General features: G+C 49.6%; 1 protein-coding gene across 4 annotated transcripts; it reads left to right on the forward strand.

Moving 5' to 3' along the window:
* The first annotated feature begins 340 nt into the window (after positions 1-340).
* LOC147085186 (uncharacterized) lies at positions 341-23977 on the forward strand. 4 transcript variants are annotated; one of them, XM_085979762.1, is made up of 4 exons: positions 341-700; positions 778-942; positions 20145-20263; positions 22535-23977. In XM_085979762.1, the coding sequence occupies exon 4, from the start codon at positions 22642-22644 to the stop codon at positions 23842-23844; it is 1203 nt and encodes a 400-aa protein (XP_085835888.1). In that variant the 5' UTR covers positions 341-700; positions 778-942; positions 20145-20263; positions 22535-22641; the 3' UTR covers positions 23845-23977. The 4 variants fall into 4 exon arrangements, with proteins under 4 accessions (XP_085835888.1, XP_085835886.1, XP_085835890.1 ...); XM_085979760.1 differs by lacking the exon at positions 20145-20263; XM_085979764.1 differs by lacking the exons at positions 341-700; positions 778-942; positions 20145-20263 and adding an exon at positions 19415-19572.
* Positions 23978-27410: the final 3433 nt, after the last annotated feature.

Consider the following 27410-nt stretch of genomic DNA (forward strand, 5'->3'; position numbering starts at 1 on the left):
CGCAGTGCCGCTCCCTCGCCCTTCCGCGCAGGCGCAGTGCCGCTCCCTTGCCCTTCCGCGCAGGCGCAGTGCCGCTCCCTTGCCCTCCCTCCGGCGCAGGCGCACTGCAGATCCCCTGCCCTCCGGCGCAGGCGCAGTGCCGCTCCCCTGCCCTCCGGCGCAGGCGCAGTGCCGCTCCCCTGCCCTCCCGCGCAGGCGCAGTGCCCCTCCCCTGCCCTCCGGCGCAGGCGCAGTGCCGCTCGCCTGCCATCCCGCGCAGGCGCAGTGCCGCTCCCCTGCCTTCCGGCGCAGGCGCAGTGCCGCTCCCCTGCCCTCCCGCGCAGGCGCAGTGCCGCTCCCCTGCCCTCCGGCGCAGGCGCAGTGCCGCTCCCCTGCTGAACCTGGGTTTGCTGTGTGCTGGGCCGAGCGGCGCTAGCCGCTGAGAAACAGGCTGGTTGCCTGGGTTACAGGGCCCGCTCTGTGACTGAGGGATCTCGGCCCGACAGCGGCTGCTCAGCCCCGAGTTTAGGTCACCGCTCCGGTCAGTAACTCGCACAGAAAATGGCGCATTTCCGCCCAGAGCAGTGAGAATGGGGGAGTCTCAGGAGGCCGAAAATTTACTGTCAGGAGAATCTCCAAACTAAACACACAGCCTCGCAACTGGGGATCTGAGGAAAGGCACAAAATCAAACAAATACTCGGCCTTCAAATTGAATTATTAGTAAGCAGATTAAAAGACTACATTACATTATTTCACGCTTTCAATATTGTTCTTATTTGCTGCTCTGCCACAATTAGATCTCCCGGTGAATGATGGTGTGATTGAGGAAGGTGCTCAGCTGAGAGTAAACAGGGATTGTAGACTGAGGAACGACAGCAGCTGAACCAACACAGGATTGTGAGCACCAACCAGAGAGAACCCTTCCGATTCAAAGAGCTTCCAGAGATCGACTGTGGAGCAAGGTAAGAGAAAGTCCCATTGACTCAGATACACACTGGTCCCGGATATAGACTGGGGAGAAAGGTCAGAGAGAGTCCCATTGACTCAGATACACACTGGACCTGGAGATGGACCGGGGAGAAAGGTAAGAGAGAGTCCCATTGACTCAGATACACACTGGTCCTGGAGATGGACTGGGGAGAAAGGTCAGAGAGAGTCCCATTGACTGAGATACACACTGGTCCTGGAGATGGACTGGGGAGAAAGGTCAGAGAGAGTCCCATTAACTCATACACACTGGTCCTGGAGATGGACTGCGGAGAAAGTCGCATTGACTCAGATACACACTGGTCCTGGAGATAGACTGGGGAGAGAGGTCAGAGAGAGTCCCATTGACTCAGATACACACTGGTCCTGGACATAGACTGGGGAGAATGGTCAGAGGGAGTCCCATTGACTCCGATACACACTGGTCCTGCAGATGGACTGGGGAGAAAGGTCAGAGAGAGTCCCATTGACTCAGATACACACTGGTCCTGGAGATAGACTGGGGAGAGAGGTCAGAGAGAGTCCCATTGACTCAGATACACACTGGTCCTGGACATAGACTGGGGAGAATGGTCAGAGGGAGTCCCATTGACTCAGATACACACTGGTCCTGGAGATGGACTGGGGAGAAAGGTCAGACAGAGTCTCGTTGACTCAAGTACACACTGGTCCTGGAGATGGACTGGGGAGAAAGGTCAGAGAGGATCCCATTCACTCAGATACACACTGGTCCTGGAGATGGACTGGGGAGAAAGGTCAGAGAGAGTCCCATTCACTCAGATACACACTGGTCCTGGAGATGGACTGGGGAGAAAGGTCAGAGAGAGTCCCATTGACTCAGATGCACACTGGTCCTGGAGATGGACTGGGGAGAAAGGTCAGAGAGAGTCCCATTGACTCAGATACACACTGGTCCTGGAGATGGACTGGGGAGAAAGGTCAGAGAGAGTACCATTGACTCAGATACACACTGGTCCTGGAGATGGACTGGGGAGAAAGGTCAGGGAGAGTCCCATTGACTCAGATTCACACTGGTCCTGGAGATGGACTGGGGAGAAAGGTCAGAGAGAGTACCATTGACTCAGATTCACACTGGTCCTGGAGATGGACTGGGGAGAAAGGTCAGAGAGAGTCCCATTGACTCAGATACACACTGGTCCTGGAGATGGACTGGGGAGAAAGGTCAGAGAGAGGCCCATTGACTCAGATACGCACTGGTCCTGGAGATGGACTGGGGAGAAAGGTCAGAGAGAGGCCCATTGACTCAGATACGCACTGGTCCTGGAGATGGACTGGGGAGAAAGGTCAGAGAGAATCCCATTGACTCAGATACACACTGGTCCTGGAGATGGACTGGGGAGAAAGGTCAGAGAGAATCCCATTGACTCAGATACACACTGGTCCTGGAGATGGACTGGGGAGAAATGTCAGAGAGAGTCCCATTGTCTCAGATACACACTGGTCCTGTAGATGGACTGGGGAGAAAGGTCAGAGAGAGTCCCATTGACTCAGATACACATTGGTCCTGGAGATGGACTGGAGGGAAAGGTCAGAGAGAGTCCCATTGACTCAGATACACACTGGTCCTGGAGATGGACTGGAGAGAAAGGTCAGGGAGAGTCCCATTGACTCAGATACACACTGGTCCAGGAGATGGACTGGGGATAAAGGTCAGAGAGGGTCCCATTGACTCAGATACACACTGGCCCTGGAGATGGACTGGGGAGAAAGGTCAGAGAGAGTCCCATTGACTCAGATACACACTGGTCCTGGAGTTCGACTGGGGAGAAAGGTCAGAGAGAGTCCCATTGACTCAGATACACACTGGTCCTGGAGATGGACTGGGGAGAAATGTCAGAGAGAGTCCCATTGACTCTGATACACACCGGTCCTGGAGTTGGACTGAGGAGAAAGGTCAGAGAGAGTCCCATTGACTCAGATACACACTGGTCCTGGAGATGGACTGGGGAGAAAGGTCAGAGAGAGTCCCATTGACTCAGATACACACTGGTCCTGGAGATGGACTGGGGAGAAAGGTCAGAGAGAGTCCCATTGACTCAGATACACACTGGTCCTGGAGATAGACTGGGGAGAAAGGTCAGAGAGTCCCATTGACTCAGATACACACTGGTCCTGGAGATAGACTGGGGAGAAAGGTCAGAGAGAGTCCCATTGACTCAGATACACACTGGTCCTGGAGATAGACTGGGGAGAAAGGTCAGAGAGTCTCATTGACTCAGATACACACTGGTCCTGGAGATGGACTGGGGAGAAAGGTCAGAGAGAGTCCCATTGACTCAGATACACACTGGTCCTGGAGATGGACTGGGGAGAAAGGTCAGAGAGAGTCCCATTGACTCAGATACACACTGGTCCTGGAGATGGACTGGGGAGAAAGGTCAGAGAGAGTCCCATTGACTCAGATACACACTGGTCCTGGAGATGGACTGGTGAGAAAGGTCAGAGAGTCCCATTGACTCCGATACACACTGGTCCTGGAGATGGACTGGGGAGAAAGGTCAGAGAGAGTCCCATTGACTCAGATACACACTGGTCCTGGAGATGGACCGGGGAGAAAGGTCAGAGAGAGTCCCATTGACTCAGATACACACTGGTCCTGGAGATGGACTGGTGAGAAAGGTCAGAGAGAGTCTCATTGACTCCGATACACACTGGTCCTGGAGATGGACTGGGGAGAAAGGTCAGAGAGAGTCCCATTGACTCAGATACACACTGGTCCTGGAGATAGACTGGGGAGAAAGGTCAGAGAGAGTCCCATTGACTCAGATACACACTGGTCCTGCAGGTGGACTGGGGAGAAAGGTCAGAGAGAATCCCATTGACTCAGATACACACTGGTCCTGGAGATGGACCGCGGAGATAGGTCAGAGAGAGTCCCATTGACTCAGATACACACTGGTCCTGGAGATGGACTGGGGAGAAAGGTCAGAGAGAGTCCCATTGCCTCAGATACACACTGGTCCTGGAGATGGACTGGCGAGAAAGGTGAGAGAGAGTCCCATTGACTCAGATACACACTGGTCCTGGAGATGGACTGGGGAGAAAGGTCAGAGAGAGTCCCATTGACTCAGATACACACTGGTCCTGGAGATGGACTGGGGAGAAAGGTCAGAGAGAGTCCCATTGACTCAGATACACACTGGTCCTGGAGATGGACTGGAGAGAAAGGTCAGAGAGAGTCCCATTGACTCAGATACACACTGGTCCTGGAGATAGACTGGCGAGAAAGGTGAGAGAGTCCTATTGACTCAGATACACACTGGTCCTGGAGATGGACTGGGGAGAAAGGTCAGAGAGGGTCCCATTGACTCAGATACACACTGGTCCTGGAGATGGACTGGGGAGAAAGGTCAGAGAGAGTCCCATTGACTCAGATACACACTGGTCCTGGAGATGGACTGAGGAGAAAGGTCAGAGAGAGTCCCATTGACTCAGATACACACTGGTCCTGGAGATGGACTGGGGAGAAAGTTCAGAGAGAGTCCCATTGACTCAGATACACACTGGTCCTGGAGATGGACTGGGGAGAAAGGTCAGAGAGAGTCCCATTGACTCAGATACACACTGGTCCTGGAGATAGACTGGGGAGAGAGGTCAGAGAGAGTCCCATTGACTCAGATACACACTGGTCCTAGAGATGGACCTGGGAGAAAGGTCAGAGAGAGTTCCATTGACTCAGATACACACTGGTCCTGGAGATGGACTGGGGAGAAAGGTGAGAGAGAGTCCCATTGACTCAGATATACACTGGTCCTGGAGATGGACTGGGGAGATAGGTCAGAGAGAGTCCCATTGACTCAGATACACACTGGTCCTGGAGATGGACTGGGGAGAAAGTTCAGAGAGAGTCCCATTGACACAGATAGAGACTGGTCCTGGAGATAGACTGGGGAGAAAGTTCAGAGAGAGTTCCATTGACTCAGATACACACTGGTCCTGGAGATCGACTGGGGAGAGAGGTGAGAGAGTGTTCCATTGACTCAGATACACACTGGTCCTGGAGATCGACTGGGGAGAGAGGTCAGAGTCCCATTGACTCAGATACACACTGGTCCTGGAGATGGACTGGGGAGAAAGCTGAGAGAGTGTCCCATTGTCTCAGATACGCACTGGTCCTGGAAATGGACTGGGGAGAAAGGTCAGAGAGAGTCCCATTGACTCAGATACACACTGGTCCTGGAGATGGACTGGGGAGAAAGGTCAGAGAGAGTCCCATTGACCCAGATACACACTGGTCCTGGAGATGGACTGGGGAGATAGGTCAGAGGGAGTCCCATTGACTCAGATATGCACTGGTCCTGTAGATGGACTGGGGAGGATGGTCAGAAAGTCTCATTGAGTCAGATACACACTGGTTCTGGAGTTGGACTGGGGAGAAAGGTCAGAGAGAGTCCCATTGACCCAGATACACACTGGTCCTGGAGATGGACTGGGGAGAACGGTCAGAGAGATTCCCATTTACTCAGATACACACTGGTCCTGTAGATGGACTGGGGAGGATGGTCAGAGAATCTCATTGAGTCAGATACACACTGGTCCTGGAGATGGACTGTGGAGAAAGGTCAGAGAGAGTCCCATTGACTCAGATACACACTGGTCCTGGAGATGGACCAGGGAGAATGGTCAGAGAGAGTCCCATTGACACAGATACACACTGGTCCTGGAGATGGACTGGGGAGAATGGTCAGAGAGGGTCCCATTGACTCAGATACACACTGATCCTGGAGATGGACTGGGGAGAAAGGTCACAGTGAGTCCCATTGACTCAGATACACACTGGCCCTGGAGATGGATGCTCCCGCACTCGCCCCCTGACCCTCCCGCACTTGCCCCCTGACCTTCCCGCACTCGCCCCCTGACCCTCCCGCTCTCGCCCCCTGACCCTTCCGCACTCGCCCCCTGACCCTCCCGCACTCACCCCCTGACCCTCCCGCACTCACCCCCTGACCCTACCGCACTCGCCCTGATGGGGCTCTTCTCAAGTACACCAAGCGGTGCAACAGAACACCCCCAGAATCAAGGCCCTGCTCCTGAGGAAGGTGATCAGACCCCAGGAACCAGTACAAGTGAACAAAGTCAGCGTCAAGGCCTTGCTCCTGGGGAAGGTGATCAGGCCCCAGGCACCAGTACAAGTGAAGCGACTCCTTCTCCCGCAGATTTATTAAACGTGAATACTCCAAGAGTTGACCAAAAATCAGGTTAGTAATATCAATCAAGGAGTCAATTTCTGCTGTAAGGAGGGATGATACCTTAGCAGGTTCCTCTAATGAGGCCATATGGGTAGAACTTAAAAAGAAAAAGGGGGCAAGCACTTTGCTGGGAGTGTACTTTTGGCCTCCAAACAGTCAGGGGGAGATTGAGGAACAGATATGTAGGCAAATCTCCGAGAAGTGTCGAAATAATAGGGTAATAATTGTTGGGGATTTCAACCTCCCCAATATCAACTGGGATAGTCAGAGTGTGAAAGGCTTAGAGGGTGTGGAATTCTTAAAGTGCATCCAGGAGAGCTTTTTCAGCCAACATGTAGAAAGTCCTACAAGAGAGGGGGCAGTACTTGTTAGATCCGTGTATCTTAATGTTGTGTCCTTCAATAATCAGACAAAAGACGGCAGAGAACGATTCAACAGGTGTTTACTGAATGAGGGTTGCTCTAAAACTAACTGTACAGATCACCAGTCAGGGTTTATATACAGGTGTGGTCACTGCCGGTACTACAGTATACAGGAGCTGTAAAAAGTAGTTCTCCCCTTAAAGGTACATACATTACAATTCCTCCACTTTTAGATTAACAGTACCATAACACTCATTTAACAATTAAATATCAAACTAATTACAATTAGCACTTTTAACATGCAACATTAGCTGAAAATAGTCTATTTATAAATGCAGTCTTTGGGGAGGCTTCCTGATCCTTTCTGGATAGCGCCTTTCCCAAGTGTCTTGCTCTTGGTGCGGAGGCGATTCTGGCCCCCTGTCGTCTGTTGGTTCATCAGCTTCCGATGCTACTGTTTCTGGGGTAGATGCTACCTGTACGTCGGGTTCATCACCAGGTACGTATGGGCGAGGCATGGGGTTGACTTGTTCTTGTGACTCTAGGATCTGGTCAGCATGGCGTCTCACGATGCTCTCCCCAACGTCCACTGTGTACATTAGTGGGCCCTGCCCTGTGCATATCGTTCCTGGCTGCCATTTTTCTGTTCGGTAGTCGCGGGCCAAGACTGGTTGCCCTACATTGAAGCTCCTTGTTGGCTTCTCATGGATGTGCTGGAATTGCTTACTCTCAACATCTCTTCGTACGTTTCGTCTGAGCAAGTCCAGGCGAGATCTTAACCTTCGCTTAAAGAACATCATGGCTGGGGCCTGGTTGGTGACTGCATGTGTCGCATTCCGGTAGGCAAACAGGAAATTGTCCACCTTGTGCTGCAGCAGAATGTTGTCATTGTACATAGCCTTTATTGCCTTCTTAAAGGTTTGTCCGAACCGCTCAGCCAATCCATTTGTGGCTGGATGATACGGGGCGGATGTGTAATGCCTTACCCCATTCTTTTTCAAGAACCTCCAGAACGCTTCGGACACAAACTGTGTTCCATTGTCGGAGCAAATCTGTTCTGGCAAGCCATTCCTGGCAAAAATGGTCCGTAGGACTGCAATAGTTTTCTCCGTGGTGGTGGAGGACATTTTGATGACCTCAGGCCATTTCGAGTGCGCATCCACGGCTATTAAAAACATTGAGTCCATGAATGGACCAGCAAAATCAATATGCACCCATTGCCATGGAGATGAGGGCCACTCCCATGGGTGTAGAGGGGCCTGTGGTGGTGCATTTTGGACTTTCTGGCATCCTGAGCAGCTCTTCGTCAGGTCCTCGATTTGTTTATCGATTCCCGGCCACCAGACATAAGCCCTGGCTAGGCTTTTCACTTTTACCCCTCCCAGATGACCTTTGTGAAGCTCATTGAGCACGCTCTCCCTTAACTTGGGTGGAATTACCACTCGGGATCCACACATCAAGGTCGCCTGGCATACTGACAGCTGTTCTCTTCTGGATGAGAATGCTGGCAACAGTGAGTCGCCATGTGCTGGCCATCCCTTCACCGTCAAATCATATACCCGAGACAGTGTCAGGTCATTTCGGGTCTCCTTCTTTATACTAGAGTTAGTTACTGGCAAGCATTCAATTATAGTCGAATGAAATATTTTGACAGGATCCACTGCTGGTGCTTCCTCCGCAGTAGGCAGTGGCAGGTGTGATAGCCCATCAGCGTTTCCATGCTGTTTCGTGCCCTTATACTCGATTTCATATTGGTGCGCCCCTAGAAAAAGGGACCATCTTTGTAGCCGTTGTGCAGTCATCACCGGAACGCCCTTCTTTGGATTAAAGATGGAGATAAGTGGTTGGTGGTCAGTCAGCAAGGTGAACTTCTGCCCATGCAGATAGTGATTGAACTTTTTCACTCCCCACACTAGGCTGAGGGCTTCCCTGTCAATCTGGGCATAGTTACGCTCGGCTGAGGTTAGTGATCGTGACGCAAAGGCTATTGGCCTCTCTGAGCCGTCTGAGAATTTGTGCGACAACACCACTCCAATGCCGTAGGGTGACGCATCACATGCCAACCGAATTGGTAATGCCGGGTTGTAATGGGCCAATACCTCTTTCGATGTGATTAGTGTTTTGCTCTTCTGGAAAGCTCGTCTACATTCGTCACTCCACTTCCATGGCACCCCAGTTTGCAGTAGGGTGTTCAGTGGGTGTAGTATTGTAGACAAATTTGGCAAGAACTTATGGTAGTAGTTTACCAGCCCGAGGAACGACCTCAGTTGTGACACATTTTCCAGTGCTGGAGCCTTGACTACTGCCTCAATCTTCTCTGGGGACTGATCCTGCTCCTATTTCGTGTGTCTAATTCTGTTAGATTCAGGAGATGGTTCTGTGATAGTAGATTGGCGGTTAGGATCAGATCAGCCATGATCTTATTGAATGGCGGAGCAGGCTCGAGGGGCCGATTGGCCTACTCCCGCTCCTATTTCTTATGTTCTTATGTAACCCCTCTTTATTGATAACGTGGCCACAATACGAGATCTGTTTTCTAAAAAACTCGCATTTGGGGCGGTTAGCTCACAGCCCATATTCCTGCAATCTAGTGAGCACCTGCTCCAGGTTGGCAAGGTGATCACTGTCATTTTCGCCCATGACCAGGATGTCGTCCAAATAACACTGGGTCCCTGGGATCCCTTGCAGGACTTGTTCCATTGCCCTCTGCCAAATAGCCGGAGCTGATGCTACCCCGAATACCAGCCAGTTGTATTGGTAGAGACCTTTATGGGTGTTGATTCCCTGTGAGGGCGGGAGCGGGGACTGCAGGGAGGATGAGCAACCTGGCCACAGCACCGTGGTACAGGGGGCCATTCAAGTGGAGGGAGTAAAAAGAAATGTTGTAGTGGTTGGGGATAGTATCATTAGGGGGATAGATAGGGTTCTCTGCAGTCAAGAGCGGGAGTCCCGAAGGCTGTGTTGCCTGCCTGGTGCCAGGGTTAAGGACATCTCTTCTGGGCTGGAAAGAAACTTGGAGTGGGAGGGGGAGGATCCAGTTGTCGTGGTCCATGTTGGTACAAACGACGTAGATAGGACAACGAAGACGGTTCTGTTAAAGGAGTATGAGCAGCTAGGGGTCAAATTAAAAAACAGAACCTCAAGGGTAATAGTCTCTGGGTTATTACCTGAGCCACGAGCGAATTTGGCTAGGATAAATAAAATTAAAGAGTTAAGTGCGTGGCTCAAAGACTGGTGCGGCATAGTGGTTAGCACTGTTGCCTCACAGCGCCAGGAACCTGGGTTCGAATCCGGCCTCGGGTGACTGTCTGTGTGGAGTTTGCACATTCTCCCCATGTTTGCGTGCGGGTGCTCCGGTTTCCTCCCACAGTCCAAAGATGTGCGGGTTAGGTTGATTGGCTATGATAAAATTGACCCTTAGTGTTAGGGGGATTAAATACGTGGGGTTACGGGGATAGGGTGGGATATGTGTTGGTGTAGGGGTTACGGGGATCGGGTGGGATATGTGTCGGTGCAGGCTCGATGGGCCGAAATGGCCTCTATCTGCACTGTGAGGTTGCTGTGATTGCTGCTGTGAAATGGGTTTGCTTCTTGGGACACTGGCACCAGTACTGGGACAGGAGGGAGCTGTTCCGTTGGGATGGACTCCACTTGGCCAGTGCTGGGACTAGAGTCCTGGCGAATCATATAACTAGGGCTGTAGAGAGGGCTTTAAACTAATTAGTTGGGGGGAGGTTTCTAGAGAGCAAATAATAGAAATGACAACAAAGAAGGTCATAGACTTAGGTAGCAGTGGGGGAATTAAAAAACAGAACGTGTCAGGAAGGGACAGAAGGTATGGAGTAAAAAGTAAAGTACTAAAAGGGGAAAAAACAGGAACTAAGTGTTACAAAACATATTTGAAAGTTCTTTATCTGAATGCACGTACCATTCGTAACAAAATGAATGAGTTAATGGCACAAATAATGACATATGGGTATGATCTTGTGGCCATTACAGAAACATGGCTGCAGGGTGACCATGACTGGGAATTAAACATACCAGGTTATTTAACAATCAGGAAGGACAGGCAGGAAGGGAGGGGAGGTGGGGTGGCTATGTTAATAAAGGAAGGAATCACTGTAATACAGAGAAATGATATTGGGTCAAAGGAGCAGGATAGTGAAACAGTTTGGGTGGAAATAAGGAATAATAAGGGGAAAAAAACACTAGTGGATGTATGCTATAGGCCTTCGAACAGTTGCAACTCTGTTGGACGGAGTATTAATCAGGAAATAGTTGAGGCTTGCAATAAGGGAACATCTATAATTATGGGGGATTTTAATTATCATATTAACTGGACAAATCAAATTGGGCAAAACAGCCTTGAGGATGAGTTCATTGAGTGTATTAGGGATGGGTTTCTTGAGCAGTATGTAACTGAACCAACCAGGGGGCAAGCAACCTTAGATTTGGTCCTGTGTAATGAGACAGGATTAATTAAAAATGTCCTAGGAAAGGATCCCCTTGGAATGAGTGACTATAACATGGTTGAATTCCATATTCAATTAGAGGGTGAGAAGGTTGGATCTCAAATAAGCGTGCTGAGCTTGAATAAAGGAGACTATGAAGGTATGAGAGCGGAATTGATTAGAGTGGACTGGGAAAATAGATTAAAGGGTAAGACGGTACATGATCAGTCGTGTACATTTAAGGAGTTATTTTACAACTTCCAAAAAATATATATTCCACTGAGGAAAAAAGGGTGTAAAAGAAAAGATAGCCATCCGTGGCAAAGTAAAGTAATTAAGGATAGTATCCGACTAAAAACAAGGGCATATAAGGTAGCCAAATCTAGTGGGAGGATAGAAGATTGGGAAGTCTTTAAAAGACAGCAAAACATAACTAAAAGATTGATTAAGAAAGGGAAGATAGATTATGAAAGTCAATTAGCAAAAAATATAAAAACAGACAGCAAAAGTTTCTATAGTTATATAAAAAGAAAAAGGGTGACTAAAGTAAATGTTGGTCCCTTAGAGGATGAGACCGGGAAATTAATGGTGGGAAACATGGAGATGGCAAAAACGCTGAACAATTATTTTGTATCAGACTTTATGGTAGAGGACACTAAGAATATCCCAACACTGGACAAACAGGGGGCCCTAGCGGGGGAGGAGCTAAATACGATTAAAACCACTAAGGAAGTGGTACTTGGTAAAATAATGGTACTCAAGGCGGATAAATCCCCTGGACCTGATGGCTTGCATCCTAGGGTCTTGAGGGAAGTGGCGGTAGGGATTGTGGATGCATTGGTAATAATTTTCCAAAACTCCCTGGACTCAGCAAAGGTCCCGGCAGATTGGAAAACTGCTAATGTAACACCCTTATTTAAAAAGGGTAGTAGGCAGAAGGCTGGAAACTATAGACCTGTTAGCCTAACATCTGTGGTTGGTAAAATGTTAGAGTCCATTATTAAGGAGACAGTAACGGGACATTTGGATAAACATAATTTAATAGGACAAACTCAGCATTGTTTCATGAAGGGGAAGTCATGTTTGACAAATTTGCTTGAGTTTTTTGAGGAAGTAACATACAGGGTGGATAAAGGGGAACCAGTGGACGTAGTGTATTTAGACTTCCAAAAGGCATTTGACAAGGTGCCACACACAAGATTATTGCTCAAGATAAAAAATCACGGGATTGGGGGTAATATTCTGGCGTGCGTAGCGGATTGGCTCGCTAACAGAAAGCAGAGAATTGGGATAAATGGTTCGTTCTCAGACTGACAACCAGTAACTAGTGGTGTTCCGCAGGGGTCAGTGCTGGGTCCCCAACTCTTTACAATCTATATTAACGATTTGGAGGAGGGGACCGAGTGTAACATATCAAAGTTTGCAGATGATACAAAGATGGGACGGAAAGTAGTGAGTGAGGAGGACATAAAAAACCTGCAAAGGGACATAGACAGGCTAAGTAAGTGGGCAGAGATTTGGCAGATGGAATACAATACTGGAAAGTGTGAGGTTATGCACTTTGGCAGGAAAAATCATAGAGCAAGTTATTATCTTAATGGCAAGAAACTGGAAAGTACTGTAGTACAAAGGGATCTGGGGGTCCTGGTGCACGAAACTCAAAAAGTTAGTATGCAGGTGCAGCAAGTGATCAAGAAGGCCAATGGAATGTTGGCTTTTATTGCTAGGGGGATAGAATATAAAAACAGGGAGGTATTGCTGCAGTTGTACAAGGTATTGGTGAGACCGCACCTGGAATACTGCATACAGTTTTGGTGTCCATACTTAAGAAAAGACATACTTGCTCTCAAGTCAGTACAAAGAAGGTTCACTCGGTTAATCCCGGGGATGAGGGGATGGTCATATGAGGAGAGGTTGAGTAGATTGGAACTCTACTCATTGGAGTTCAGAAGAATGAGAGGCGATCTTATTGAAACATATAAGATTGTGAAGGGGCTTGATCGGGTGGATGCGGTGAGGATGTTCCCAATGATGGGTGAAACTAGAACTAGGGGGCATAATCTTAGAATAAGGGGCTGCTCTTTCAAAACTGAGATGAGGAGAAACTTCTTCACTCAGAGGGTGGTAGGTTTGTGGAATTTGCTGCCCCAGAAAGCTGTGGAAGCTACATTATTAAATAAATTTAAAACAGAAATAGATAGTTTCCTAGAAGTAAAGGGAATTAAGGGTTACGGGGAGCAGGCAGGAAATTGGACATGAGTCTAGGTTTGGAATGGTCATGGCCCTGTGGGTAGTGGAGTGGGCCCAGGGGCCATGTAGCCTGGTTCTGCTCCTACTGTGTTCTAATTCTGTGTTAGATTTCAGGAGATGGTTTTATTCCTGTTCCTGGCTGGGGTGGAGATCGCCTTTACAGAAGGTAAGTACTGGAGAATATATAGGGACAGAGTGATCTCCTGGACGAGTTTCGATCGCCTAGATGGGTCGGAGAGGAATTTCCCAGATTTTTTTCTCCCAAATTGGCCATTGGGTCTTTTATCTGGTTTTTCGCCTCTCCCGGGAGATCACATGGGCTCGGGTGGATGGAGAGTGATAGAAGATTTGAGGTTAGGATCAGATCAGCCATGATCTTATTGAATGGTGGAGCAGGCTCGAGGGGCCGATTGGCCTACTCCTGCTCCTATTTCTTCTGTTCTTATGTTCTTATGTTCTTGATTGTGAGGTATTTTTTTGATGCTTCTTCTACCTCCATTTGCAGATACGCCTGGGCCAGATCAATCTTAGTGAAGTGTTTCCCTCCAGATAGCGAGGCGAAAATATCTTCAATCCGCGGAAGTGGATATTGTACGGTGTGAAGGACCGGGTTCACTGTTACCTTAAAGTCCCCACGGATGCGAACCTTTCTTGGTTCCCCAGGCGTGCTGCTCAATGACTTTTTCATCACAGGGACAATGGGTGTAGCCCACTCGCTCCAGCCTACCTTGGACAGTACACCTGAACGTTCCAGACTCTCCAGCTCTGCTTCGACGGCTGGGCGGATCGCATAAGGTACCGGTCTGGCCTTAAAAAATTTTGGGCTTGCGTTTTCTTCAATTTTAATCATCGCTGTCATGCCTTTTAGTGTTCCGAGTCCTTGCTGGAACACTTCTTTCACGTCAGTTAGGATCTTTGACAGTCGCCCAGGTGTGACGTCATCATCCTTTTTGTCAGCCACAGTCAGTGCCTGTATGGAATGCCAATCTAGCTGTACCTTCCGGATCCATTCACATCCTAGTAGTAGTGATCCTCCATCTGGCAATACATATAGGTCCATTTTTGGTGTTTCCTTGCCGTTATATATAACTTTCACCCTTATTTTTCCTTTGGGGTAGACTTTTTGCCCCGTGTACGTCTTCAAGACAATCTTTGTATCCCTCAAGGGTATATGTGAGAATAGCCGCTTGTAGTCCCTTCGGTTTATGACTGTTATGGCTGATCCTGTGTCCAATTCCATTTTCACTTGGACTCCTGCTATCTTGAGCGTGACCCAGATAGTTTGGTGATCCTCCGTTTTGATCACATTATGTAGTTTCAGACAACCCAGCTCCTTGCTTCCGGAGTCTGTATCACTCTTCTGTTTGTCTGAACTACTCTCCATCACCTTATGTACCTTCTTGTACTTCTCCTGTGGAGATTTCTTGCTGCTGGTTTTCTTTCCCGACCTGCAGACTCTTGCTATGTGTCCTACTTTTCCACACTGTCTGCACACTTTGTCCTTGAACCAGCAATCATTATGGTCGTGTGTTGTTCTGCCGCAGCGATAGCACTTCACTGTTCCGTATGACATTTCATTTGTGCCATATTCTTGCGGTCTCCATTGTATCTCTGCAGCGCCCCGTGCTGCTGCTTCGTGTGATACTGCAATGCTGAAAGCCTTGTCCAGCGTAAGATCCTTTTCTGATAGAAGCCATTTCTGGGTTCCTTCACTTTGAAGCCCACACACAAATTTGTCCCTTAAAGTATCTGCTAGTCCCGTTCCAAACTGGCAGTGTTTCGATAGCTTGCGGAGTTCCGTTAAATACTCAGCATTACTTTCATCTTTATGCTGGTTCCTTTTGTGAAACTTAAATCTTTCTGCTATTAGCAGCGGTGTGGGGTTTAAGTGGTCCTGTAGGATTGACACTATGTTTTCAAAATCCTTTTCTACTGGCTTCTCTGGGGTTACTAGGTTTCGTAGTAAGCCGTACGTTTTTGCACCCATTGAATTCAACAATACCAGCGCTTTCTTGTCACCTGGCACTTCCTTCATTCGCCTTGCAGTATATTTCTATGCGTTCGACATATGTCGTCCAATCTTCGACTTCATTGTCGTACGCTGTGATACTGCCACTCTTCGGCATTTTTGGGTGTGGGTAGACTAGCTTAAAATGGTGTCTCCCGCGCTTTCCCTTCTTCCCCGCTGCGGCTTAAAATTGCGTCTCCCGCGCTGCTGCCAATGCCGCTCTCGCCGGTCCTCGTGGCAAATGGTGACGCCCTGTGGGTTTCGTGCGCTGCTCCTGCGCTGCTGCCAACGCCGCTCTCTGTGGTCCTCGTGGCAATGGCAGCGCTTCGCGTTTTCCTACGCGCGCCTCTCCCCCATTGACGCTGCTCGTCCCTTGAACACCGGCTGCGCTCTGCGCGTTTTCCTGCACGCCTCTCTCCCCCGTTGACGCTGCTCGGCCCTTGAACACCGGCTGCGCTCTGCTCTCTCTCACCTCTCTCCCCCGTTGACGCCGCTCGGTCCTGAACACCGGCTGCGCCCTGTGCGCTCTGCCCTCTCTCTCTCCCCCGTCAACGCTGCTCGGCCTTTTTCTGTGCCGCTCGGTCGGGCTCTAGCCCGTCGCTGTCCGGAAAGTGTCTGCGCAGTACCTGTTGCCAGCCCGTTTTGCTGGACCACCGTGACTGGAAAGCCAAGCCTGGCTCTCGACAGCCTCCCCTGCGATGCTCAAATCTCCGCTGGATGACTGGGCGGTTGCCCGTGGTCGAAGCCCGTGCTTCTGGACTCGATCTTCTTCCACTGTTCTCCAGGAGCGAATCCCTAGGAGGTGATCCGGAGTTGCAGGTAGGTTCGAACTTGCTCGTCGCCACTGTTAGATCCGTGTATCTTAATGTTGTGTCCTTCAATAATCAGACAAAAGACTGCAGAGAACGATTCAACAGGTGTTTACTGAATGAGGGTTACTCTAAAACTAACTGTACAGATCACTACTCAGGGTTTATATACAGGTGTGGTCACTGCCGGTACTTACAGTATACAGGAGCTGTAAAAAGTAGTTCTCCCCTTAAAGGTACATACATTACAGTACTGGACCTAATTCGACAGAATGTAGCAGGGCAAGTGGTAGAAGGGTTAGTAGGAGAGCATTTTGGTGACAGTGACCATAATTTGGTGAGATTTAAAGTAGTTATGGAAAAGGACAAAGATGGACCGGAAATAAAGGTTCTAAATTGGGGGAAGGCCGATTTTAATATGATAAGGCAGGATCTGGCCAAAGTGGACTGGGATCAGCTACTTGTAGGAAAATCCACATCAGAGCAGTGGGAGACTTTCAGAAAGGAAATAGGGAGAGTACAACGCCAACATGTTCCCGTAAAGGTCAAGGGTGGGACCAACAAGCCCAGGGAACCCTGGATGTCGAGGGACATACAAGAATGGTTTCGGAAAAAAAGGAAGGCTTTTGGCAGATACAAAGGACTAAAAACAGTGGAAGTCCTAGAGGAGCATAGAAAGTGCAGGGGGGTACTTAAAAAAGAAATTAGGAGAACGAAGAGGGGTCATGAAAAAACACTGGCAGGCAAAATAAAGGAAAATCGCAAGGTGTTTTATCAGTATATTAAGGGCAAGAGGATAACCGGGGAAAGAGTAGAGCCCATTAGGGACCAAAGTGGCAATCTGTGTGTAGAGCCAGAAGATGTAGGTGAGGTTTTAAATTAATATTTTGCATCTGTGTTCACTATGGAGAAGGACGATGCAGGCATAGAAATCAGGCAGGGGGATTGTGATATACTTGAACAAATTAGTATTGAGAGGGAGGAGGTACTAGTGGTTTTAGCAGGCTTAAAAGTGGATAAACCCCCAGGCCCAGATGAGATATATCCCAGCCTGCTGTGTGAGGCAAGGGAGGAGATTGCAGGGGCTCTGACACAAATTTTCAGAACCTCTCTGACCACAGGGGAGGTGCCAGAGGACTGGAGAACAGCTAACGTAGTACCATTATTCAAGAAGGGTAGTAGTAGGGATAAACCAGGGAATTACAGGCCAGTGAGCCTAACATCAGTGGTAGGGAAATTATTGGAAAAACTTCTGAGGGACAGAATTAGTCTCCACTTGGAGAGGCAAGGATTAATCAAGGATAGTCAGCATGGCTTTGTCAGGGGGAGATCATGTCTAACCAATTTGACTGAATTTTTCGATGGGGGCGACTAGGTGTGTGGATGAGGGCAGTCCAGTTGATGTGGTCTACATGGACTTTAGTAAGGCTTTTGACAAAGTCCCACAAGGGAGACTGGTCAAGAAGGTAAAAGCCCATGGGATCCAGGGCAATTTGGCACATTGGATCCAAAATTGGCTTCGTGGCAGGAGGCAGAGGGTGATGGTTGAAGGTTGTTTTCGTGACTGGAAGCCTGTGTCCACTGGTGTACCACAGGGTCTGGGTCCTTTGCTGTTTGTAGTGTACATTAATGATTAAGATATGAATGTAGGAGGTATGATCAGTAAGTTCGCAAATGACACAAAAATTGGTGGAATGGTAAATAGCGAGGAGGGAAGCCTCAGGCTACAGGAGAATATAGACGGGTTGGTTAGATGGGCAGCAGTGTGGCAAATGGAGTTTAACCCTGAAAAGTGTGAGGAGATGCATTTTGGGAGGACTAACAAGGGAATATACAATGAATGGTAGGACCCTAGGAAGGACAGAGGATCAGAGGGACCTTGGTGTGCATGTACATAGATCCCTGAGGGCAGCAGGACAGCTAGATAGGGTGGTTAAGAAGGCATATGGGATACTTATATTCTATGCCTCGGCTAATGAAGGCAAGAGCAGGGAGGTTATGATGGAGCTGTACAAAACGCTAGTTAGGCCACAGCTGGAATACTGTGTGCAGTTCTGGTTGCCACACTATAGGAAGGATGTGATTGCATTGGAGAGGGCGCAGAGGAGATTCACCAGGGTGTTACCTGGGCTGGAGCACTTCAGCTATGAAGAGAGACTGGACAGGCTGGGGTTGTTTTCCTTAGAGCAGAGAAGGCTGAGGGGGGACCTGATTGAGGTGTACAAAATTATGAGGGGCATAGATAGGGTAGATAGAAAGGAACTTTTCCCCTTAGTAGAGGGGTCAATAACCAGGGGGCATAGTTTCAAGGTAAGGGGCAGGAGGTTTAGAGGGGATCGGAGGAAAAACTTTTTCACCCAGAGGGTGGTTGGAATCTGGAACTCACTGCCTGAAAGGGTGGTAGAGGCAGGAACCCTCACAACATTCAAGAAGCATTTAGATGAGCACTTGATACGCCATAGCATACAAGGCTACGGACCAAGTGCTGGAAAATGGGATTAGAATAGACAGGGCTTGATGGCCGGCGCGGACACGATGGGCTGAAGGGCCCCTTTCTGTGCTGTATAAATCTATGACTCTATGGTAGCACTCTTACCTCTGAGGCATAAGGTTGTGGGTTCAAGTCCCACTCCAGAGACTTGAGCACAAAAATTCAGGCTAACACTCCAGTGTAGTACTGAGGCACTGTCAGAGGTGGCGTCTTTCAGATGAGACATTAAAGTGAGGCCCTGTCTGCTCTCTCAGGTGGATGTAAAAGATCCCATGACACTATTTTGAGAAAGAAAGACTTGCATTTATATAGTGCTTTCATGACCAGCAGATGTCTTGAAGTGCTTTACAGCCAATGGAGTACTTTTGAGGTGTAGTCACTGTTGTAATGTGGGAAAGAGCAGGGGAAATATCCCCGGTGTCCTAGCCAATGTTTATCCCTCAATCAATGTAACAAAAGGATAATAGCAAAATACTGCGGATGCTGAAAATCTGAAATAACAACAGGAAATGCTGGAAACACTCAGCAGGCCAGGCAACATCCGTAGAGAGAGAAACAGAGTTAACAATAAGATAGATTTTCTGGTCATCATCACATTGCTGTTTGTGGGAGCTTGCTGTGCGCTATTTGACTGCCGCATTTCCTACATTACAACAGTGACTGCACTTCAAAAGTACTTCATTGGCTGTAAAGCACTTTGGGGCGTTCAGTGGTGGTGAAAGGCGCCATAGAAATGCAAGTGTTTCTTTCTTCACTGGTCTCACCAGCGACCTCTTCTGGCTGATGGTTGATTGACAGACGATAGTCTGCGCATGCGCACACGGAGCGGCGGTTTGGGCCGAGTCCGGCACAGCGACCCCTCCCGGTCACCAAGGGTAATAACCGCGCATACCCAGAGGAGACCAACCCCCCTCCCCCACTCAGAGCTGCGCCTGCGCACTTGGATCCTGCCGGACGGAGTCGGCGCGGGCCATTCCGGGAAAGGCCTTGGTGTCGGTTCCAGAGTCGCGATCAGTGACGCAAAGTGAGTTTTCTCCGCTCCGATTGGGTGGAGAATCACGCGGGGTGGGGGGGGAAGTGGTGGATCGGGAGAGAATAAAGAGAAATAGAAAAACCTGAGAGGCCGAGTGGCGGCAGTTGGACGGAGCACGTGATCTCCTCGGGGACACGTGACCCGGGCCCAGGGCCTGATTGACGGGAGCTTCCGACCAATAGGGAGCGAGCGGGACGGGGCTGGAGAAGCGAGCCGGCGGCGGGTCCTCCAACCAATCGGAGAGCCCGAGGGGCGGGACGAGCGGCACACAGTGGGCGGGGCTGGAGAAGCGAGCCGGCGGCGGGTCCTCCAACCAATCGGGGAGTCCGAGGGGCGGGACTAGCACCGGCTGATTGTCTGATCCGCAGGGCAGCAAGTTTCTCCAGTCTCTTGTTCAGGGCCCGGGGCCAGGGGAAGCTGTGGGCCTTTATTCCCCGCATTGGACACAAGGCTCCTTGGCTCACAACACACTGGCTCAGGTTTTAATAGAGACTTTTTAAATTCATCAATAAAAGCAGATAAACCCCGTGCTTCTGTAGAACAAACTTTCTAATATTTTATAGAATCAGAATGGTTACAGCACAGAAAGAGGCCATTCAGCCCATCGAGCCCGTGCCGGCTCTCTGCAAGACCACTTCAGCTCGTCCCACTCCCCGTAACTCGGCAAATTCCTTTACTTCAGGTACTTATCCAATTCCCTTTTGAAAGCCGTGATTGAATCTGCCTCCACTACCCTTTCAGGCAGTGCATTCCAGATCCTAACCACTCGCTGAGTAAAAAAGTTTTTCCTCATGTCGCCTTTGGTTCTTCTGCCAATCACCTTAAATCTGTGTCCTCTGGTTGTCGACCCTTCCGCCAATGGGAACAGTTTCTATCTACTCTGTCCAGAACCCTTGTGATTTTGAACACCTCTATCAAATCTCATCTCAACCTTCTCTGCTCTAAGGAGAACAACCTCAGCTTCTCCAGTCTATCCACCGAACTGAAGTCCCTCATCCCTGGAACCATTCTTGTAAATCTTTTCTGCACCCTCTCTGAGGCCTTCACATCCTTCCTAAAATGCGGTGCCCAGAATTGGACACAATACTCCAGTTGAGGCCAAACCAGTGTTTTATAAAGGTTCATCATAACCTCCTTGCTTTTGGACTCCATGCCTCTATTTATAAAGCCCAGGATCCCGCACGCTTTTTGAACTGCTTTCTCAACCTGCCCTGCCACCTTCAATGGTTTGTGCACACATACCCCCAGGTCTCTCTGTTCATGCACACATTTTAGACTTATACCCTTTAGTTTATATTGCCTCTCCTCATTCTTCCTACCAAAATATATCAGTTCGCACTTTTCTGCGTTAAACTTCATCGCCAATGTGTCCGCCCATTCCACCAGCATGTCTATGTCCTCTTGAAGTCTATCACAATCCTCCTCACTGTTCACTATACTTCCAAGTTTTGTGTCATCTGCATATTTTGAAACTGTGCCCTGTACACCCAAGTCTAAGTCACATATATATCAATCAAGAAAAGCAGTGGTCCTAGTACCGACCCCTGGGGAACACCACAGTGTACCTTCCTCCAGTCTGAAAAACAACCGTTCACCACTACACTGTTTCCTGTCACTTTGCCAATTCCGTATCCATGCTGCCACTGTCCCTTTTATTCCATGGGCTTCAACTTTGCTGGCAAGCCTATTATGTGGCACTTGTCGAACGCCTTTTGGAAATCCATGTACAACATGTTAACCGCATTGCCCTCATTAACCCTCTCTGTTTCCTCATCAAAAAACTCAATCAGAATCAGAGCGGCCGGGCCCGGTGGACGTGCGGCCAGGGCCCTGGCACCAGGAAACCCAGGGTGCAGCGCCTCCCCCATCCGAGCTGCCGCTTCCCGGTTTTTTCAGCCGGTTCCACCAAGTCCGACTTGGGGCAAAGGACAGGAGCCAGGATCCCAGAATGGCCCGCGGCCCCGGGGAGCATGCATACTCTCAGCGGGTAAATCAGTGGATAGAGCGGTTTCTGGGGCGCGGTGAATTGTGGGTGCTGCGGCCGCCATTAGGCAGCAGCTGTCGGAAAGAGTTTTATTGCGGGTTGACGGAAGGTAGGTCCCTGGCCGCCTGTGTAGCTCTTCTTGTTGCTTCAGTTTGAGCTGGAGTGGAGATGGAGGAGAAGCTGCTGGGTTTAACCCCCAGTACTTCTGAGCCCAGGAGGACCCACCAATTTCCAATGTGTGACAGTCAAGGGAGGTGGATTCTGGGGGAGATTAGGTTGTTAGACACTGTCCCTACAATGTAAAAGAATATTGTTTTAGGAACAAGTATTTCTGTAGAGGCTTTTAATCCATTTTACATATACAGATTTGTTTTAATTCATTCTTGGGATGTGGGCGTCGCTCGCAAGACCAGAATATGTTGCCAATCCCCATCTTCCCTTTGAGAAGGTGATGGTGGGCCGCCTTCTTGAACCGCTGCAGTCCGTGTGGTGAAGGTACTCCCACAATGCTGTTGTGTAAGGAGTTCCAGGATTTTCACCCAGTGATGATGTGCAACGGCGATATATGTCCAAGTCAGGATGGTGTGTGACTGGGAGAACTTGGAGATGATGGTGCTCCCATGCACCTTCTGCCTTTGTCCTTCTAGGTGCTGGAGGTTGCAGGTTTTGGAGGTTCTGTCAAAGTTCTGGTCGAGTTGCAGATGTATAAAGTCCATCTCCTTTGCCCCCTCCCACTCCCACCTCTCTCTCTCTCTTCCCATAGAGGTCAGAGTCCCAGACCAGGTGGCAGATTCCCTTCACTGAGGGACATTAGTGAACCTGTGGGATTTTATGACAATCCTGCAGCTTTCATGGTCACTTTTTTCTAGTGCCGGCCCCACAAATAACCAGCTTCGTTGAGCTCAATTTCACAACCTGCCTCTTTAGTGGGTTCTCTCTCACGCTTCCTGTTTTAAATTTATTTTACAGGGTGTTAGAAGGGAAGGATTTGCAGATGGGAAACTCAAACCAAACATCACGTCAAGATCTGACAGTCACTCGATTCATCAGGAACTGAATATCATCGGCCTTTGAATATGGAAGCAAAAAGCACCGTTCACACCGGGGAGAGGCCGTTCACCTGCTCTGAGTGTGGGAAGGGATTCACTAATTCATCCAACCTGCTGATACACCAGCGGGTTCACACTGGGGAGAGACCGTTCACCTGCCCCGTGTGTGAGAAGGGATTCACTCAGTCATCCAACCTGCTGATACACCAGCGTGTTCACACTGGGGAGAGACCGTTCACCTGCCCCATGTGTGAGAAGGGATTCACTCAGTCATCTGACCTATCGGGACACCAGCGCACTCACACTGGGGAGAGGCCGTTCACCTGCTCCGTGTGTGGGAAGGGATTCACCAATTCATCCAACCTACTGAGACACCAGCGTGTTCACACCGGGCAGAGGCCGTTCACCTGCTCTGAGTGTGGGAAGGGATTCACTCAGTCATCCCACCTGCTGACACACCACCGAGTTCACACTGGGGAGAGGCCGTTCACGTGCTCTGAGTGTGGGAAGGGATTCACTCAGTCATCTGAGCTTCAGACACACCAGCGAGTTCACACCGGGGAGAGGCCGTTCACCTGCTCTGAGTGTGGGAAGGGATTCACTCAGTCATCCACCCTGCTGACACACCAGCGAGTTCACACTGGGGAGAGGCCGTTCACCTGCGTGTGTGGGAAGGGATTCACTCGCTCATCCAACCTGCTGAGACACCAGCAAGTTCACACTGATGAGAGACCTTTTAAATGCTCGGACTGTGGGAAGTGCTATAAAGGTTCCTGGGAACTGATACGCCATCAATGTGTTCACACTGGGGAGAGACCGTTCAGGTGCTCTCAATGCGGGACTGGGTTCAGGCGGTCATCTGAGCTCACTATACACCTGCGCACTCACACTGGGGAGAGGCCGTTCACCTGCTCTGAGTGTGGGAAGGGATTCACTGAGTCATCCAACCTGCTGACACACCAACAAGTTCACACTGTGGAGAGGCCATTCACCTGCTCTGAGTGCAGGAAGGGATTCACTCGCTCATCCCATCTGCTGACACACCAGCGAGTTCACACTGGGGAGAGGCCGTTCACCTGCCCTGAGTGTGGGAAGGGATTCACTAACTCATCCCACCGGCTGAGACACCAGCGAGTTCACACTGGGGAGAGGCCGTTCAGCTGCTCTCTGTGTGGGAAGGGATTCACTCGCTCATCCCACCTGCTGAGACACCAGCGGGTTCACAAGTGACTGCAGGAGTTGGATTCTGTTGTTGCTGCTGTTAATCACATCCCGGACTGAACCATGTTCATTCTGACAGGTGGGGATTGTTTCTGCTGATGTTAATAACTCCGGGAACTGGGCTGGAGTTTAATATTCTGGATAGATGTCAAATAAATCAACTTTGTTTTAAGCACATTGTTGTAGATTTTTGTCTTTCCCACCTGAGTGTTTAGCATCACCTGGCTGGAGCTCAGAAAGGGCAATCTGGGGGCGGATCGTACGGTGGGAACAGAACTCCAGCCTGGACACAGTCCTTCAGGGCCACACTGAGAGGAGCAAACGGCACATTGGTCTTTCTTGTCTCTCTTCACTGACAGCAAAGTTGCCGTGCGGGTTAATCTCGAGGCGTGTGAGAAAAGTGTCCCAGCCGCTCTCTGCCATGGTTCAGAGCTCCTAGGCACGGAACAGGAGGCTCGTTTACGAATGTAGCCCAGTGCTTTTTTTTAACGGCCTTATTAACCTGTGTTGCTACTTTTAGTGATTTGTGTATCTGTATCCCTGGATCCCTCTGCTCCTCCAGCCCATTTAGACTCTTAGGGAGAAATTTGGTGGCGCCGGGGCTAATTTTAGCACCCCGAAAAAGTTAGCGCCCCTGCGCATTAAGTTCAGTGGTAGCGCCCCAGGCAGGAGGCAGGGTGCTACTGGAAGCGCTCTCCTCCCTCTTGAGGCGCTACCAGTGAATTTGATGGCGCTTCGTGTAACAGCACCATGCCCGTCGGCACATAGCACCATGTCATAGCAGACCTCCCTCCCTAATTAAAGGGGAGGGGCCTAGCACTGCGCACACCGGGGCCATGCTGGACCACCGGGGAGTGGGGTGTCAGATCAAGAGGAGCGCCGGGCTATGCGATCGCGGCCGACACCCCGAAGAAGAAAGGGGAAGGGGGCAGGTGCTGGCTGTCGGCCAAAACAAAAAGTTGCTGCCCGACACCTGCCCTTTAAGTGGCATCGCCACGGCTGCAGAAACGACCCCTGACCCTGTCGGACATAGCGTCCGGCGATAGGTCAGGGGTCGCAACCCAAGGTTGCAGCCGGGGTGCTGCGCGTGGCGATTACGTCATTGCCGGCGGTGCAGTGCCGCAGGGAGCTACCGACTACCTCCGCCGCTAACCTCCTGCTGAATATTGCGGGAGGCACAAAGCAACCCAATTTCACCCCCTTGTCCAAGTAGTGAGTGGCCTCCTTATTCCCACCAAAACACACCACCTCACACTGATCTATAGTGAAATTCATTAACACACCACCTCACACTGATCTATAGTGAAATTCATTAACACACACCCTTGCACTGATCTACAGTGAAATTCATTAACACACCACCTCACACTGACCTATGGTGAAATTCATTAACACACCCCCTCACACTGATCTATAGTGAAATTCATTAACACACTGCCTCACACTGATCTATAGTGAAATTCATTAACACACCACCTCACGCTGATCTATAGTGAAATTCATTAACACACCACCTCACACTGATCTACAGTGAAATTCATTAACACACCGCCTCACACTGATCTATAGTGAAATTCATTAACACACCCCCTCACACTGATCTATAGTAAAATTCATTAACACACCACCTCACACTGATCTATAGTGAAATTCATTAGCACACCACCACACACTGATCTATAGTGATATTCATTAACACACCACCTCACACTGATCTATAGTGAAATTCATTAACACACCACCTGACACTGATCCATAGTGAAATTCATCAACACACCACCTCACACTGACCTACAGTGAAATTCATTTGCCAATTACACGCCCATTCTGAAATTTATTAATGTCTTCTTGCATTTTGTCTTCCTCAGTATTAACTCTACCTCCCAATTTGGTGTTATCGACAAACTTTGAAATTGTTCTTCTGATTCACGTGTCCAAATCGTTTATGTAAATGGTGAACATTAGTGATCCCAGCGCCGATCCCTGTGGAACACCACTTCCCACCTTTTGCCAGTCTGAGTAGCTACTCCCAACCCCTACTCTCTGTTTTCTGTTTTGTGACCAGCTTGCTGTCCATAACAGTATGTAAGATCGACAAGATGACCCAGGTCAGGCCATGTGGAGTGAAGGGCCAGGCAGCAGAATGGATGGAAAGCTGGCTACAAAACAGAAATCAGAGGGTTGGAGTTAAGGGAAGTTTGTAGCGATCTTTCCATCCATTCTGTTGCCTGGCCCTTGACTCCACACGGCCTGACCGTGGTCATCTTGTAGACCGTACATACTGCAGACACAGTGCACCAGTGGTGGAGGGGGTGAATATTGAGTCCTGTCGCAGGGGCGCTGATGAAGTGGATTTCTCTGTCCATGAGTTTTGAGGTATCGCTAGTTGCGTTTTTCACCTCTTTCCACCTTTATAAAAAACCTTGCTGCCATTTTATTAAAGCCATTAACAGCCGCTCGGGTGGGACACAGCAATAAATGAGGCCTTGTTTCCCTCAGAATGACAGGCCTGAAACCTGAGTTAGAATACATTTAGTAATTAAACCAGACTGGGCGGGGCCTGAGGTGCGAGTTAGTAATGGAAAATTGGTGGCCAGCGTACTTCACACCAGGGCTGAGGACCCGGGGACTCGGGTTTCTGTGTCATTTTTTGATTAATTTTGTTTATTGCCCAATCTCAATCAAACTGGCGAGTCATCTTGCTGTCTGACAGAGGCGAGGGTCCCCAGTGGAGGGCTCTCTATGCGGGAGTCCTTCCCAGCACCATTGGGGATCTGGGGTGGAGACTGTTGCAGGGAGCTGTCGTGTGCAACAGTTTAAGCTCCTTTCTGGACTCCAAGATCAGATGTGTTTTCTGCGGCATGGAGGAGTCCACGTGCCGTGTATATATTCAGTGTGAGAGGTTGCAGCCCCTGTATAGTTACCTGAAGGGGCTGCTCCTCAACTCTTGGTTACACTTTAGCCCCACGCTCCTAATCTTTGGCCGCCTGGTGCGGAGTGGGGGGTGGGTAAGTGGGAGGATCTTCTCCTGGACCTGCTCTTGGGCCTGGTGAAAACAGCAATTTGTAGGCCCAGGATGGACGGGGCCCATGGGGGGGTCACTCTGGCTGCCTGCCTCTCTCCCATGGTCTTGTCCCTGCCCGGGTGGCCCTGGAGAGGGAGCAGGTGGTGTCCACCGGTTCACTTGATACCTTCCTCGACTGGTGGACATAGAAGGTATCAAGATGCGATAATCGATCCTCACAGTCACATTGTGATTTAATTATTAATTGTGTGTGTGTCACAAATACATTTCTTCTATTTTGATACAAAAGTTCTACTAGACATGTTAAACTACTAGTTATTTAATCAGGGCTGCAGCTGCTGAAAGGTTGACTGTACTGAGGTTTGTGGCCAGAGCTGGCAGACGTGTTGTTCTGAAGTCTGATGTCTCACACCTGAAGAGTCTGTTTATGTCGTGTTGTAATGACCTTTTTCTGTTGCCTGGTGTCAGAAATAGAAATCAAAGGAAGATGATGCCCCACTCTGTTAATCAACTCTTTGACACATTTCCATTTCTTAATTTACAAAGATCA

This window comes from Somniosus microcephalus, unplaced genomic scaffold (genome assembly GCF_052327205.1).
Source record: "Somniosus microcephalus isolate GS21.2 unplaced genomic scaffold, FLI_Smic_1.0 unresolved_chr9, whole genome shotgun sequence".
NCBI lineage: Eukaryota > Metazoa > Chordata > Chondrichthyes > Squaliformes > Somniosidae > Somniosus > Somniosus microcephalus.

Coding starts and splice junctions, on each gene's coding strand:
- LOC147085186 (XM_085979762.1), top strand. CDS start 22,642: ATGGAAGCAAAAAGCACCGTTCACACCGGGGAGAGGCCGTTCACCTGC.